Genomic DNA, 18113 nt, shown 5'->3' with positions numbered 1-18113 from the left:
GATGCTGTTCACAGAGGTAAGTAATAAGAGAGAATTGTGTGTTAGAGATAAGATGGTGACTTCAGACTGGGATATGTGTTGGATATGTGTTTGGTTAGGATACCCATGTGGCAATGGCAGATTCAGTCTGGAGCTCAGGAGCAAAGCCTGGCCTAAAGAGACAGATTCAGCAGCCATTGGTGTGTTGACAATAAAGTTAGGAGAGTAGGTGAGATCGTTTAGGCATGGTGTTTATGTAGTGAAAAGGGAAAAGCATTGAGAACAGAAGCCTTTGAAATACATACTTTTAAGTGCTAGAAAAATAAAAGGTGTCCAAATAACTGTTGACTTTTGCCAAAGCAATTTTGTTAGAAGGAACAGACAGAACAAAATTGCAATAATTTAAAGAGAGAATTGGAACTAAAGAATTCTCTACGGTAAATCTTAGGACATAGATGGAAATCAATACTGAAAGTAAAGTTACCAGTAGCACAAAGTGTTACATGTCACCTGAGTAGACCAGCTATTACAAAGTCTTATAACTTCCCTGAAAAGTTCTTAAGATTGTTCATAAGGGTTTATAAGATTGAATAATTCATTTAGATTTTGTTAATCAGTAACAGGCAGGAAACTACAGATGTCACAAATTTCTGTAGGTGTAAAACCACTAGAAGAATTGTTCTCTCTCCTCTCAAAATTGTCATGCAACATTACTGATGTTATCAGTAACTTTAATAACTGTTTAGAAGCTAAGTTATAAACCTTCTAGGTAATGTAGACCTTACTATAAGAGTTTGCTGTTCCATTCAGTAAATTCAACTTTTCTTAGAAGAAATGCAGCATTTTTGTAACACATTTTTCAGTAGTAATCTGAAGCTTCTAAGCAAACTATGCTGGTCCAGTACTTATCTAGGAGGAAGTAAGCATCTCCCAAGAAGCAATTTATGTCCATGTGAATTGACCAAAAATTATAATCTCTGCTGGTTTCCAAGATTCTAAGAGAAATTGATATTTCAAACAAAGTCAGTTTTCTGTGCAATTTCAGAACGAATTTCAGTACAAAATCATAAATTTCACTTACAATTTTCAGTAATAAAGTTCAAGCGAATAGGACACTCACACTTTCATGTCACCTTCTCTGGATACTCTGCCAGAGTGTCACTTCCTTCAGATTATATTTTAGCCAACTTACTTTATTTAGGTTTCCAATTTTGCCATCTTGTGGAGTGAGTTTATGAAATTTATCCCATATTTCATAATCAAATACATAAAAATTTAGAGAAAAAAGAACTTTAGATTTCTCTATATCAGGATAGATTATAAAAAGTAATTTTCAGGAGATTTGGGGGGAATAAACACACAGTCTTACTTCAATAACATACCAACAGTGATCTTTAGCAAAAATTACTTATTTCCCAACCTGTGTTTTCTCATCTCTAAAGTGAGAATAATTTCTACTTTGTAAGTTTGTCTTGAGCAGTGAATGAGGTAACTGCCTAGCCCTGCATAATGATTTTGTTTCTCCAAGTTAATAGTCAATGCTGAGATTACCAAATTTTGATGATTCTGTGTTCTAAATTGGTGTTTACATGTAAGTTGTTTTTTATATGGGTTGAACTATATGAACTAGACTTTTGTAAATCAGAAAGAAATGATTCTGCCCTGTTGATTTTAATTCCATGCAGCGATGGCTTATTATGAGTTCAGCAAGTTGAAATAATAATTGTAACTAATGTTGTGTGTATTCCATTAGATCTTGTATCCTGCAACCTTGCTAATTCATTTATTCTAGTACTTTTCTTTGTAGATTCCATCAGGTTTTCTACATAGACTGTGCTATCTGTGAATAAAGACAATTTTATTTGTTTTTATACCTAGGTGCCTGTTTTTCCTTGTTTTATTGCACTGGCTAGAATTTGAAATATAGTGTTGAATAGAAGTGATGAGAGCAGACATCTTTGTCTTGTTTCTGATCTTAGGAAGAAAGTATTCACTCTTTCACTATTAAGTATGATGTTAGCTATAAAGTTTTCCAGTTGAGGCAGTTCTCTTCTACTCTTACATAAGATGTTGGATTTTGTAAAATACTTGTTCTGCATTTATTGAGCTAATCTTGTGGTTTTTCTTTTTTTGGTCAAATGTCAAACTAATCTTGCATTCCCAGGATAATTGTACTTAGTTATAATATATTTATCCTTTTTATGTATTTTTGGATTCTATTTGCCGAAATTTGTTGAGAATTTTTTGCATCTGTGCTCAGTTAAGATTATTGGTCTATAGTTTTCTTTCCTTGTAATGTCTCTTTTAGTTCTTGTTACTAGAGTAATTCTTGCTAATAGAATGAATTTAGAAGGATTCTTTCTGTTTCAATTTACTGAGAGAGTTTGAGTAGAATTGGTATTATTCTTTTCATTAACTGTTTGGTGGAATTCACTAGTGAAGCCATCTGGGCCTGCTGTTTTCTTTGTGGGGGGGGGGTTATTTACTAATTTAATTTTTTATAAATATAGTACTATTCAGGTTCTTTATTTATGAGTGTGCTTTGGTAGTTTGAATCTTTTGAGAAATTTGTCCATTTAATCTAAGTTGTCTAATTTATTGGCAGAAATTTGTTCATAATATTTCCTTATACCTTTAAACTGTGGAGAATCTGTATTGATGTCACCTCTCTTATTCATGATACTGGTAATTTGTGTCTTCTTTTTATCTTGATCAATTTGGTTATATGCTTGTCAACTTTATTGATTTTCTTCTCTTAATGAGGATCTGAATAAGGTGAAGGAGTATGCGCTATAAAGGTCTAGGAAAAGGTGGAGGGAACCACCCTTGCATAGTCCCTGGAAGGGGAAGAACTTGGCATTTTCAAAGAGAATAAACTGAGTGGTCAAGAGCAGAAGCATGGAGAGCAATTATGAGGCTATTGCCATAATACAGGTCAGAGAAAGATGATGATGGCTTAGACTGCTTACAGTGGCTAACAAGATGGTGCAAAGTGGTTAGATTCAGAACATATTATGAAGGTAGAGCCAGTAGGACCAGCTGATGACTTGTGTACGACTCCATCCATATACAAAAGGCATAAATGGAGTCATGGAGAAGAGTCATAAATTATGCTTAGTCATAGGCCTGAGTTTATGTGGTTAATGGTAGCTTTGTGAAATAGGGAAGATTAGAAGGACCAGATTTGGGCTGTTACAGGAAAGGTGGGATGAAGAAAAGGCATCAAGAGGTCTAATTTAGACGTAGTGGAGAATTTCAATGACTAGTTGACTCATAATTTTTTTCTATTGTATGTATTTTCCATGTTTTCTTAAGTTATCCAGGCAATTCACTCTTTACTTTGTAAAGATTGTCTATCTAAAGAAACCACTATGTAGGAGATATTCAGGATAGAAGAGGCAATGCTTGACAGCTACCTTAGCATATAATTTCCAATAAAACATTGAAATTTTAATATGCTAGGAAATAGAAGAAAGAGAGAAGTATGTGAATCTTTTTGTGCTAAAGACATTAGTGTGAAGTGATCAGATTCAGGATATACCTTATGTTAACAAACCTTATAGAGAAATTTATAGGTCATGTATGTAATGTGAGTAACCAAGGTGAACTTCCTTAATTGGATTAAAACAGTATTCTGAAGTTATTTAATTTGTTGTTCTTTTGTGAAGTTCTTTGTATATAAATCAGATATTTGAGGCAACTCAGGAAGATTGAGCCCAGGATCCCAGACCTCCTTTAAAACAGACCATGATACTAAGTTCAGCCCACGTCGAACTAATAGAATCTTTCTGGTATCCATTGTAATAGAACCAGAAGCTGACTAACTTCCAGAAGGAGAGGGATTGAATCTCTATTTTGAGAAATGATACACTAGAGGGGAACCACTGTGCTCTCTCAGAAAATAGTCTCCGAGAGTCTGGCTAAACTATTAAACTATCTCTTTCTTGATTAGAGTAAGACTCCAAGTCAGGGTAAAATTCTTTCAGGCTTAAACTAAAATAGAATCGTAATGGACGACATTAAGAAATAAGAGAACATTTTAAACTTTTATTTTTATTAAATGTAATAAATAAAATATAATAAGCATTTAATAAGTATGAGCAATGCTGAGGTGACAGGGACCTTATTTGTGTCATTCATCACTATATTCCCAGAATAAGCATTGTAGGTACTCTGATAGTTTTCTGTATGAATATGTAAATTAATGAAAGTTCATATTAGAAAGTATGGCCTGTTTAGTAATTTTTTTAAATACATCTCTTCACTAGAGGGTGCTGTGTAAGCATTCAATACTTTAAAAGTATCTTCTACATATTTATTTGCTGGGAAATTGGATTTTTAAATCATCTGATTTATTAAAAGCTTTCATTTCCTTTGCTTTCAAAACAATACTTTGGTATTGGATATGGTAAAATTCATGAAACTGAGTAGCTGTTAATGGCAGCATTGACACAGATGCTTCTTTTCTTCCTCCTCTTCAGGAGACTTATGACTCCAATCATGTATGCTGCCCGAGATGGTCACCCTCAGGTTGTTGCTCTCCTTGTTGCTCATGGAGCAGAAGTTAATATCCAGGATGAGAATGGTTATACTGTGAGAACTGATTGCACAATGTTCCTTTTTATATCTTGTCATTATCAGTAGTCCACAAAAAAGTTTTTAAGAAGTAAAAATTACAGAGGGACTGGGTTATAATTGCTGTTTGGTGAAGAAAACAGCTGAAATGGAAAAAAAGGGAATGAACTTTTTTCTTTTTGCCCTCACCCTTGACACAAGAAGCTGTAACACACAACAAAGCCTGGGTTCTGGAATACACATAGAATTCGTTTTGACAGAAAACAGTTCAGTGATTAGCAGATAAATTATTTCATTCTATAACATCACTTGAATATGTAAAACATTATTTGATTTTATAAAATCAGTGAGCAATGGCAGTCTGCTTTGCAATTACAACTTTGGAAATATATTTACATTATACTGTAAAATGAAGAGATTGCATCATTCTGTTAATTAACCATGTTCACTCTTTTATTGTGCCATAAATACTGTTGAAAAGTTTTCCTTTCTGTCTCATATACACTCCCTCTCTTTAAACAATCTTCTTTTCCCCCACTTACAGGCTTTAACATGGGCAGCACGTCAGGGTCATAAAAATGTAGTTTTGAAGTTGCTTGAACTTGGTGCTAATAAAATGCTACAAACCAAAGATGGAAAGACACCAAGTGAGATTGCAAAAAGAAATAAACATCTAGAGGTATCCTATATATTAATTTTTCTATGGCATGTTATATTATTATTTCAGAACTTTTGTAATATTTTGTTAGAACTTAACAACTGTCATAATAGTGTGTCTGGCTATTATTAAATGTTTAAATGTGTAATTTTCCTTCGGCCAGGTAATGAAAACTTTATTTTACTAGAGTATTCACTTTTACTAAATAAGAGGCATTTATAATGTGGTAATTTAAAAGCTATATAAGGAAATAATAAAGTCTTATTTTGGCCCTAGAAATAAAATTGTAATAGGACATTTAACAATTCAAACTGGTCCAGACTTTTAAAAATTAACTAGTGTTTTGAGAAAGCTAGTAAAAAGCCAAAATTTGAACATGTAATTAAAATGTTGTTTTTTAATTTTAATTAATACATATTAAACATTTTAAAAATTAAATCCTTTAAGCTACATTACTCCTATACATATAACAAGGCATATAATAAAGTGATAACATACTTGGGTAGATGATATACTGTCATTTATATATTAAACTCAATAATAAATATTTGCCATACATTAAATCACTTTATTGATATAAACTTTTAGTCTGAGTATTAAAGCTTTTGATCAAAGGCCTGTAATTTCTAAGCAACGATCAAATACAGTACAACTGTAAAACTAACATACAGTTCAAGAGCTTCTAAACCTGAGTTTCTGAATTTGAAAGCATGTAACATTCAAAAAGTTCCATCACATAATCAGACCATGCCACTTTTACTGCATGGAAAATAATTTTCTCTATATTTTAAGCAATCTGATAAGTATGCCTTTCATTTTCTAACTCAAATCTGAATTTCCAAAATTATTCTAGAATAATTACTAACTACTAACGCCCTGGGAAACTTCCAAAAGAAATTTACCATTTTTCTTCTAAGCTTTGAAAATTTGGAAACTTTTAATTAGTCTACTGCATTATTAAATTTAGGGTAGATGACACTGAATTTGACATAAGAAATTTATGAACATCAAAGATTATTTTGTGTAATAAATTGTTTTTTAAAGAGACTTGATTTTGTGTTCTGGCTGATTATGTGACATAACCCTGACTTACTAAAAAGTTAGATTCTAAGTGTAAGTGATAGTATATAATAATGTTAACTGTATTTGAATGGCTTGTTAACTTTTTGCAGATCTTCAATTTTCTTTCTTTAACTTTAAATCCATTGGAGGGAAAGCTTCAACAGCTAACTAAAGAAGAGACTATTTGTAGACTACTGACAACGGATTCTGATAAAGAAAAAGATCACATATTTAGGTAAATAACATGTTTTTATTTGACAAAATAGCTATAAATAAGCAAAAAATATGCATGTTTTTAGAAGTTTTAGTAAATGTGATGACAATTTAAAATATGATATTTTACACTTTTATAAGCATTTTTCAATATCACTGAGAAATGTTTGCATTTTAAATGCTTTTCTTCTCCAGAATTTTTGAAAAATTTTATATATGTGTACTAACAGTAATGAGACTAATTTCTGACTTTAAATAACAGTGAAATTTATTTCTTAAAAAGTCAAAGATTATATTTTTGTTAGTGTTCAAACTAGACTGCTTTTTTTTTTTTTAAGATTCTAATTATTTATTTGACAGAGAGAGAGACAGCGAGAGAGGGAACACAAGCAGGGGAGTGGGAGAGGGAGAAGCAGGCTTCCCGTGGAGCAGGGAGCCCGATGTGGGACTCGATCCCAGGACCCTGGGATCATGACCTGAGCCGAAGGCAGACGCTTAATGACTGAGCCACCCAGGCACCCTGCAAACTAGACTGCATCTTGCTTACTAATTCTTTTTAGCAGATTTCTGATTTATAAGATAAATTAAAAATACATTGTTTGCTGAACACAGTTCAGTACATGGCCACAAAATTATTCTCTGCTTACCCACATTTAAAATTATTAAATCTTTACTTCTTACAATTAAAGAGATTTTCATGTATAGAGACCTCACAAGGAACATACATATAGGCAACTAATTTAATTCTTAGGAAAGATGAACTACAGTTTATTGTCATCATTTTCTCTGTTTACTTAGATCTTGACTCAAGAAACCTTCCTTATTTCTTTGATATACCATAGGTCTAGTGTGTAAATTTGCAACTGTGTTCTATATAGATTCATTCTTATTCTTATTCTCTCTCTCTGTATTATAAATATATGTTAATTGTGCATTTATAGTCTGTTCTGAAATTGACATTGCTATAAATATGTATAGTTCATATACAGCATTTGGAGATCTGGAAATATTTTTACATGGTCTTGGACTTGAACATATGACAGATTTATTAAAGGTAAGATTTTGTGTGAGCTACAGTGAGTTACATATGTATGTTTATTTGTTAACTATTAATTCATAAGCATGCTGATATAAAAGTGCCAAGTACACTTTTCTCCATAATTTGTAGTAGATCCCATTTTAAACTTAAAAACATTTGAAAAATTTAATATTCTGGAAATTTATATAAATTTGAATCTGGCTGGAATAAACAGCTTTTACTCACTGCCTAAAACTTCATAGAACTCCTCCTTATACGTTTAAGCCCTTAGTTTGTTTTTTACAGTTGCTGATCTTCCCATATAGAATATTAGAAGCATGATTTTCAGTCAAACAAATCTGGTATCAGATTCTTGTTCTAATGATTAACTGAAATGTTACTTAAATCTGTTTTTTCATAAGGATGATAATACCTAGTTTAGGATTGTCATAGAGATTAAATTAGATCATATGCCTAGCATTGTTACAGATACTTCAGATATGTATTATGGCATTTGAATAGATGACAGTTATCAGCAATTTAGCTGATATGAAGCAGTAAAGCACTATTTAAGGTAGGCTCTCTTTAGGAATATGCACATTCTGTTTAGGTAGTTCAGAATTGGGCTTCATTGTATAATCTTGAAACTTCTTCCTATTTGAGAAATACTGAGTTATTGTTTAATATGCAGTTAGAAATTTAAAATATGCATAAAACATAATTTCAAATTTTATAAAGCTATCTTTCCCTTTATGTGAGCAAATAAAAGTTGTAATGATTTTCTTTGAATCTGGGAAACTGGCTATGTTTGTACTTTTTTAGGTAATTATATATATTAAGACACTCTACTGTCTACCCAGTAGTAGAGTTCTATACTTGCATATCCTATGCCCTTTTAGAATTGTAAGTTGTTTAGGAGGGTAGTATATAACTGACTAATTTATGACATTTGCCTACTTCCCTTTCTAATGTCTTACTTATATTGAAAGGTTGCATTTTTTTTCTTTTCTACAGGAAAGGGATATAACCTTAAGACACCTTTTGACCATGAGGAAAGATGAATTTACAAAGGTTAGTATCAGTTTCAAAAACTCCAGACATTCTTTCATATTTTAAGAATTCTGGATGCTTTTATTTTCTATTTTAAAAATCCTAGGGGTATAGACTGTAAATGACCTTTTGCTAGGTTTTTTACTAGATACGATTATGGATAAACATATTTAAAATCTTCTGTTATAGTATTAAGTTGCTTTAAGAACATTTAAAGACTTAGAGTTTTTTTTTCTTCAGATTAATCATGACATCTCAACTAAAACTGGTGCTTCATTTCTTAATCTGGAATAGTTTTGTAAAACAGGTTACTTAGAAATAAGAGGTGGCTTTTTGTGTACGTAGGTATGCATATGTGTCATCCAAATACTGCCTTTTGCTAGGTTCTCAAAAAGATCAAGACCTATTATTTTGCCATCCACTATTATTAAGTAACAATTTGAAAATAAGCTTGGGAAATATTAGAGATACTTTAATAGAATACCTAAAAAGCAATAATCTTCCTCCATGAACACATTGGAAACTTGAAATCTTCAGTATTACTACAAGTCAAAATAAACATACTACTTAGCTAAATCCAGGAGAGAAAATTTAGTTAACACTAAAGGTAAAGACAAAGGAAGACATAGTCCTTATTTAATCACTGATAATATTTTAAATAACACTTTGAAGGAAAAATTATTTTACTGTTTTGGAAATTTTAATATCTAGTAATTTGCTTTTAGAATCCAATTTTGCAAAAAATTGGCTGTAGTCACTATATATCTAAACATCTTAATGATGTAACCTTATCAATCACAATTAAAAGTAAACCATCTATTTTTCAGTGTTTCTTATTTTTCTCAATTGTTTTTTCAAGATGTGAATTAATCAAGTAGAAAATTTCTTTATTAATACTGAATATTAAATTACTCAAGTATGACTGTCCTATTGTACCTTAAAATTATTTCTACTTAGAATGGAATTACCAGTAGAGATCAGCAGAGAATTCTGGCTGCTCTTAAAGAACTAGAGGTAGAAGAGATAAAATTTGGAGAATTACCTGAAGTGGCAAAGTTGGAAATCAGGTAAAATTAGCATTAATATTGTTTAGAATCGGCTGTTCTTAAAAAAGAACTAAAAAGTTTAATTTTGATAGTTTCTGAGTCTTTTTACTTAATATTGTCATTTTCCCAAGGAAATGGATAGTTCATTTTACAATATATTATGTTCTGAACTGGGAGGTACTTTATAACATCAATTTTTGTGAAGTCATTTTACCAAAAAGCAAAACTGCATCTTCTTGTTAACTCACTTAGAAACATTCTTTTATTTTTTCATTGCATTTTGTTAAATGAACTATACATGCTTTTTGTAGTATAGCTCTTATTCTCTTTAAATCATTTCAAGTGTCAAGTTGAAAATTCAGAGTAGTAATTTTTTCACTTAGGGCAATAAGAAAGTGTTTGCAGTGTAGCTCAGCTCTATTTTCAGCCTTACTCTTTAAGGAATTATATTGTCAGTATATAAAGTTCGGTTTCAATATTATAAACTTGTCAAGCACTGATTATTAGTAATCTGAAACCTATTTTAAAAATAATTGTATTTGATTTTAGTAATATTTTGTGGAGCAGTAAATTGCTTAACCTTTAAGTGAAATAAATACAGAATCACAGGAAATTGCAAAGAGATGTACAAGGAAGTCCCATGCATTCTTTACTCAGTCTCACCCAGTATTTTAAAGCCAGAAAACTGACACAGGTGATACAATCCACGTAGCTTATTTGCAGTTCACCAGTTAAACATGTGTTCATTTGTATGTATGTGTATAGCTTTATTCAGTTTTATCACGTGTGTATCTTCATTTAACCACTGCCACGAGTATGCTTAACATACCATTACTGTAAAGCTCCCTCATACTGCTCCCTTATAGCCACACCCATCCCCCCAATCCCTAACAACCAATAATTGGTTATCCATCTTGATAATGATATTATTCACAAATGTTACCTAAATGGAATCATATAGTATGTATCCTTTTTTGATTGGCTTTTTTTTCACTCATCCTAATTCCCTTGAGGGTCATCCAAGTTCTATCTTATAAAATATACTTACAAATGCAGAACTATCAGCACTAATGTATCCTATCTAAAAGTAACATTGTAACTATAATAAACATGAATTAAACAAATAAATTACTAATTTCCACAACATTTTAGGATTTAGAGAAGCTTTCCATGGGATAATTTAAATGATCCAGATTTCTCTAAATAGCTTATTGCAAATTAAATTATTTCTCTTTATCTTTTTCCTTATAACAAGATGATCTGTATTCAAAATAATGCATCATCACTGTTTCAGAATAACATTATAACTCTTAAATATTTAAACACTAAATATTTAAAAGGATTTCAGGTGTGAGAACTTAAAATCAGCAAAACTTCTTGAATCTGTTACTTTTTTAAATTTTTTTAACTTATTGTCTCTGTGAAGGAATGAATATTCTAAGTTCTACATGACTAAATTGGAAATTAAAATTTTTAATGTAACTTATTTATATGATGGCAGAGTTGCCTCTAAGAATTTACTTTGTGGAATTTAATAGACTTAAAGAATGTGCAGAATCCTGAATGGTTCACTTACTAAAACTGCTGAATTTTTTAAAAAATATAACTGGCAGACATATATTCCAGGAATTTGACCTTGTTATTAAATCACAGACTTTGTTTACATGCTGTTATGAAAAAGGTTTTACTTCCCATTTGTTCAAAGTCATTCTTTAAAGAAGAAATTAGTCATTAAGTCATAAGAAAACTAACAGCAGGAAAAGTTGAACTGATTGATTATAATCTTCTGGTAATGTGACTTCAACAATCTAGCTACTGATTTATTTTATGATACTTTCCTTCTGTGTGTTAAATTTTCTAAAATAGTCTGTTACAAGAACACATATGCACAGTACATTTACTTTTTTCTGCACTTAGCCTTACTAGTTTGCAGAATTGGAGAATGCAGTTTAAAAATAATAACTATTCCATTACTACCTTGAGATACTTTGAACCGAAACAGTAAGCTTTCATCCATATCTTGACGTTTTCAACAGTTTATGTCCAGACCTTTTCTCTGAGCCTACCTGACATTTACTCGAGTATATCAAAGACATCTCAAAACTGTGTCCGTTAAGGAAACTATTTCTCCTCCAAAAAGAAAAAGATACAGAATTTTATGTAAAAATATATTGTTCACATCTATTATTTATAAACATTCTAAAATTGGAAACTCTAAATATTTAACATCAGGGGAATGGTTGAATTACATTGCGTTAATATATTCTGTTCTGTCCTTCAAGTTATTTTAAGACTTAATGTCACGAAAAAATACTCATAATAAGTATAAAAGGCAAATATAAAATGGAATGTGAGGTATAATGCCAGTTGTATATATGCATATGAAAAATAATGGAAGAAAATGTGTGCTATAAGAACATACTCTGGAAGAAAATAGTATCAGTCATTATCTTTAGGTGGTAAGAGTAGTGGTAATTTTGGTTTTAATTTTTCCAGGTATTTTTATCTTTTATTTGAAGTACCTTTATTTAAGGTATAAATTTTTTCCCAACACTTCACATTTTTAAAACATGGTCTGTTGTTTTAGTTAGTTTACACCATGTCATGCTGCAGTAAGAAATAACTCCTATCACCCCAGAAAGTTCCTTTGTGCCTCTTTTTAATCCATCCCAATTTAAAATAAAATAAAAATAAAAGCACTACACTTTTAAAAAAAGAAATAACTTCTAAATCTAAATGATTTATAATAACAAAATGTATTTCTTGAACATCTGTATCATGGCTGCACCTGAAGTGGATCTCCTTCTTGTTATTATTCTGAGAACAGGCTGGAGAAACAGCCCCACCCTGGACATGTTGCTCCTGTGGCAGGGTAAAGAGAGATACATCCTAACAGGAGGCATATTGTACAGCTCTGGGGTGGGGAGTAGGCAGCCATTCACATAGTATGTGATGAATGCGTACTCTAGAGTTGTGATTTTTACAACGTGCCTGTCAATATTCAGTGGCCCTGAAAATTATGCGTCACAAGAAAGGTATGTATTTTCCTTTTATTCATTAAGACTGTGTAAATTTATATTCAAGTACCATCTCTGTGAAGCATTACGAATTCTCTATTCCCATTATACTAAGTTCATTATCTCTGAGTTTTAGATGTCTCAACTATAAGCTAATGTTAACATCTACCCTATGGGAGTTGTTAGGAGGAATTAAAAGAATAATAGATGTAAAATAACTAGTGCAGTGCCTTCATGTAATAGATACTCAAATATTGGTGCTTTTATATTCCTTCTTTATATGTCCCTTTGAATAATGAGATTATAATTGTATGTCTGCCTGTCATGCTGAAGCTTGAGATCCTCAAGATTGCAGACTTGTTTTCTTTGTATACCCAATGTCTATTTCATAGCTAATACATATTAGATATTCTGTAAATATTTTTAAAGAATCTAGTAAATATTATGACTAGACATTGAGTAACTAACCCAGTAGAATGAAGTAATTGGCTCATATTAGTGATTCCTATTTGTTTCCTCTCTTTAGTGGTGATGAGTTCCTCAACTTTCTTCTGAAATTAAACAAACAGTGTGGCCATTTAATAACAGCTGTACAGAATATCATTACTGAGTTGCCTGTAAATTCTCACAAGGTATTCTATAAAAGTTGTTAAGAAAAGTATGAGTGCTGAAGAACATTCCAGATAAGTTAATGATAATTCTCTAAACAGTGATCTGGTAAAATTGTATCTTTCATCTATAAAATCACATAAAATGTACATAAGTCAATATGTTTAATTATTACTCCTTTATATACTAATTAATTGAAAAACTGTTCTAGCTTAGGAAAAGGAAAATGAGTCAGACCAAAAATTATACTGATCTGTGTATTGAACTTAACACTTGTTCTTAAAGGGAATATAGTTGTTTAAAATATAAAGTGACAGGAGACCCAAGTGAAAGTTGAAACAAAATAATGTGTTGAGTGTTATTAAAAACCATATCAATATAAGGTTTTTTAGTGAAGGAAAAGTTAAAGTGTAAGTGACCTGTAAAAGCAAACTTTTTTGTAGAGTTTTTCATGTGATTTGGTTTTAGCTATTTATCGTGAAAAAATTGCATTTGTTTTCCTCTGATTTTTATATAACACTAATATAGGAGTTGTATCATTCTTAAAACCTTCATGAATTTATTTGTTCACCATAAATTTTATTATTACTAAATGTTAGTCTCCATAAAGTCATACATACATATATTTAGTAAATGTATTCAGGAAACTGATGTGACTATGTAAAATCACTAACTTCTTTTTGGTGTCAGAATTTATCCTGAACAAAAAATGCTTTTCAGTTACATAATTTAATGGGTGAGAATACTGTATAATTTTTGTAGATATAAAGTTGTAAAAAGTCATTTCCCATTCTTTAAAATGTAACTTTTGAAAATATTCACAGATAGTACTAGAATGGGCTTCTCCCCGGAATTTTACTTCAGTTTGTGAAGAACTGGTTAGTAATGTTCAAGATTTGAGTGAAGAGGTCTGCAAACTAAAAGACTTAATTCAGAAGGTATTTATTTAATATTAAAAAGGGGGGAAATGATGTACAAATAATATGTCAGACAGTGAAGCAATTCTGACAAGAGCAACTTAAGCTCCCACTAGACAAGTGGAAAAAGGAAGGAAGGAAGGAATAAATATAAGAAACAAACTTTGTGAGTCATTATAGGAATGCAGACTAAAAGAACAAGATCTATCATTTTCATCTTTTAAATTAGCAAGGTAGAATGATCATCCTACCCATTACTGGTTATTCACCAAGCTGCTATTTTCATGTGAGACTGATGTCACATCCCCTTGCAGAAACAGTTGGGCAAGATGTGCCAAAGACCATAAAAATATTTGTATCTTTCAATAGTTTAATGATTCCAAAATTGTATGTGCCATAATGTCCTATGCCAGGAGACTGATTTAACAAATTATGGTACACCCATTTGTTACAATGATATGCAGCCAAAAAAAAATAATGAAAATCAAGTGTCAACTTGTTAAAGGTGTGAAGTTACGTTTGTAAAATTTATTTACATATAAATATGCAGATGGGAAATTATGAAAATGACATGTTTATCAGTTCTGTTGATGAGATAGATTTTTAGAAGAAATACTCTATTGTCTAGACTTTCTTAAAGAGTATGGGATTTTTTGGTGGTGTTTCTGTATTCATATAGAACTATGTATCTGGATTTAAGGACAGATGATTTTCCCCCCTTTAAGAAAATTGGCTATAACAAGATCCAGGTTGCTGAAATAGGGGACTGTGCTGAAGATAGGTAATAAAGGAAAACACTTTCATTTGACTCAGGAACTCACTTCTGAGTTCTCTTAGTCTATTTAATAAATATCTTTGGTATCTATAATATTTTTATGAAATAGCTGAAGTGAATGTTAGATTATGCATTAAATTTGTGTAGCTTCAACCCATAAGTCATTTGATATTTTCATTAATATTTTATCAAAAAAATTCTTCACAGAATCAACTTTATACATGTTCCAGGTAATTTGTCATCCTAGCTATTAACATGTGTTCAATTAAAAGAAGTCTTTTTAAAAAGTAAGCAGAAAATTATGAAGCAAATTTTACAAAATAATAGAGGAATAAATTTTAGATGGGGCAAATGAGCAGTATATCTCAGAACTCTTGTAGAAGATACCTCCTTTCTACAGAAAGAGGCATCTTAGAAGTTGTATTATCTCTGACATTTATTCATTCACAGGCATAAGAGGCCTGCTGTATGTCAGACAACTGTGCTACCCATTAGTCTCCTAACTATGCTCCTTCCACTTTCGTGTTCCCTTAATCCACACCACTCAAACTTTCTCCTACGAAAATCTGGTTTTCTACTTTCTGAACTTGTTGACAACATGAGAATTATAGCACCACTCATCTTCACTACCTTCATTATCTTGAGTAAGTGAAGGAAAATGGTATTGATTTTACTTAGCATGATATTTTTCATGAAGATCCAGGGGAAATTTGGAAGGACTATGTAAAGATACTTCCTGCAAAGCATCATCCTTTAATGTTTAGTGTAGGAAATTCCCCAAGACATCTTTTCCTCAGGATTGGTAATTATTTGGGTTCTCCAAGATGAACTAAAAACATTTGGGGCGGTGGGGCGGGGGGGAGAGGGAAGAAGACTGAGATGAAATTAGAGCGAGAGGACAGGTTTTTCCTAAAGGAATGAAATTAAGAAACATTACTCTAGGGGTGACTTTGACTCTAAAACATAAATAATTCAATCAGGTACCATGATATTTATTTTAATAATGCATACCTATAAGGAGAAATTTTAGCTTTCTTTAGCTAAATGTAAAGTCTTTTTTCTGTGGCCTTCTCTACCTTAAATTTATACATTTCTATATAAGAACTAGCCTTGAAAATACATTTGTTGGTTTATAATAATGGCAGATACAGTTCTTTGGTCAGGAAAGTCTTAATTTTTAAGCAAGCTATTATATTGGTTTTTCTGGATTAGTCTAAAGTAGTAATCACCATAATGAGATTTGATTTAGAGAACTGCGAAGGCTTCCAGATTTGGGAGTATGCTATTATGCCTGTTAAGCTTATGATACTTCAGTTTACCAATAATAACTGAAGCAAATAAAAAAAAAATATGAGTTACCATAGATAAGTGTATGGAGGTAACAAAGAGAGAGGGTAGGAGAGGTCAAGGCTAGACTTTAACACCACATCACTCTCTTTCAAAGCAACACACTGACAGGCTCCTGTCAGAAAGGGTCATTCTAAGTAATTGGTTAATAAAAGGAATGGCTGTCTCAGGATTCAGTAAATGGAGCATCAGTGTCAAAAAGGAATCTGTTACTGAATGAAGCCATTTGGAAGTTAGGCCAAGAATACAGTATTAATGAGATTGGCATTGAAGTCTGTTTTCTGCTGTAAATTTAAAATTAATTTGCAGGCTTTTTAAATTAAATATTTACACTGTAGATTTTAGATGTAGTTATTCTTGCTAATGTTGAAAATATTTATGTCACCACTCCAGCCCAGGATGTTTCTAGTATATATCACTCTATAAATGTGCCTGATTCTTTTTATCTTTTGAAGATCTTTTGGCTTCTGCTCATTCTCCCTCTTCTGCCCCTCCCCCATTAACTGTCTCTTTCCCCTTCTCTCTCTCTCATACACATACACACGTGGTTGGGTGCCTTCTTTAGCAACGGAGTTCTTATATGAGTATTTAGAAACTGACTGGGCCATGAACTTTCCTTGCTGAGAAGTCCTAGAAGAACCACTTAAGTTTTTGTTAGTATTTGTTCCTACAGTTATATTTAAATAAAGGATTAAACTTCTAGCAGTAGCATCAAATCTTCTAGTTTTTGTTAAATTTCATGTATTGTAGGTATACTATAAGAATGGTTCACTTTTTTGTAAGAAATCATTTGATGTTTAAATATAGAAGGAAAAATAACAACTGTCATTGCTTGTAGGTAAAAATAGAAACATTCGAGGAACTTTATCTCCTGATACAAAAACATGATTTTAAAATTAATAATCTATGAAAGCATTTATTCTTAATGTGAAACTAATTTACCATGATAGGATCCTAGGGGGAAAAAAACTTTTAAGACATATGTGTTCACTTTAAATCTTCCATGGAAATCTTGCATTGGCCGCCTCTACGTCAATTGAATTAACATGGATATTATATTTTTAAAAATCAAAAATATTTTCAGTGTACATTAACTCTTTTCATTTTCTCATACTAAATATTAGTTGCAAAATGAGCGAGAAAATGATCCAACTCATATACCATTAATGAAAGAAGTATCTACGTGGAATAGAAGAATTTTGAAGAGGACGGCTATTACAGTATGCGGATTTGGGTTTCTTCTTTTTGTTTGCAAGCTAAGCTTCCAGAGAAAATAACCCTAATACTTGTTTTGAATAATGTATGTATAATTCACATTACCTACAGATGTTGCTTTTAACTGTTTGTGGCACAGTATAACTACATTATTTGCTGATACTCCATGAGAGAAGTTCTGAGAGCATAGAGCAGAAAGTTTCTTTAGAAAATGGTTTGTTAGTTTGAGTTAAAAACATAATTTGTTACATTTTTATGTTAATTTTGATCAAGCAGTAAGTTATAAGTGATCCTTAAGTTTGATTCTATGATTCTAAATCACATTCAAAATAAAAGTTTTATCTAATATTCTTTGACATTTAAAAACAGTATGTTCCTGACTCTATAGAGAACAAACTGGTGGCTACCGGGGGGGGGGGGGGGAGAGGGGGAAAAAAGGGGGGGGGGGTTAAAGGGGGCACTTTATCATGATGAAAAAAAAAAAATAATTTAAAAAAAAAACTGTTCCTTTGTCACAGTGAATCTTACAGAATTTGTAAAGTGTTCATAAGTCAGTACCCTTTTAGTCCTTATTTTTTCCCTTCTGTTATTATAAGGAATTTCTTATTTAATTTTTTTTGTTATATAGCATT

The 18113-nt window shown here is 31.4% G+C and overlaps 1 protein-coding gene across 1 annotated transcript in view; it reads left to right on the top strand.

Moving 5' to 3' along the window:
• ASZ1 (ankyrin repeat, SAM and basic leucine zipper domain containing 1) overlaps window positions 1-18057 on the top strand; it is a 47613-nt gene extending 29556 nt beyond the window's left edge. Inside the window, exons 5-13 of the mRNA XM_021699369.2 lie at window positions 4461-4572; window positions 5099-5233; window positions 6385-6509; window positions 7466-7541; window positions 8520-8576; window positions 9513-9622; window positions 13145-13250; window positions 14052-14165; window positions 17391-18057. Coding sequence (XP_021555044.1) covers window positions 4461-4572; window positions 5099-5233; window positions 6385-6509; window positions 7466-7541; window positions 8520-8576; window positions 9513-9622; window positions 13145-13250; window positions 14052-14165; window positions 17391-17543 — 988 coding nt within the window. The 3' untranslated portion in view covers window positions 17544-18057. The remainder of the gene's footprint in view (window positions 1-4460; window positions 4573-5098; window positions 5234-6384; window positions 6510-7465; window positions 7542-8519; window positions 8577-9512; window positions 9623-13144; window positions 13251-14051; window positions 14166-17390) is intronic.
• The last annotated feature ends 56 nt before the right edge of the window (window positions 18058-18113 follow it).

Source organism: Neomonachus schauinslandi, chromosome 12 (genome assembly GCF_002201575.2).
Source record: "Neomonachus schauinslandi chromosome 12, ASM220157v2, whole genome shotgun sequence".
NCBI lineage: Eukaryota > Metazoa > Chordata > Mammalia > Carnivora > Phocidae > Neomonachus > Neomonachus schauinslandi.
This window is presented reverse-complemented; position numbering and strand designations above follow the sequence as displayed.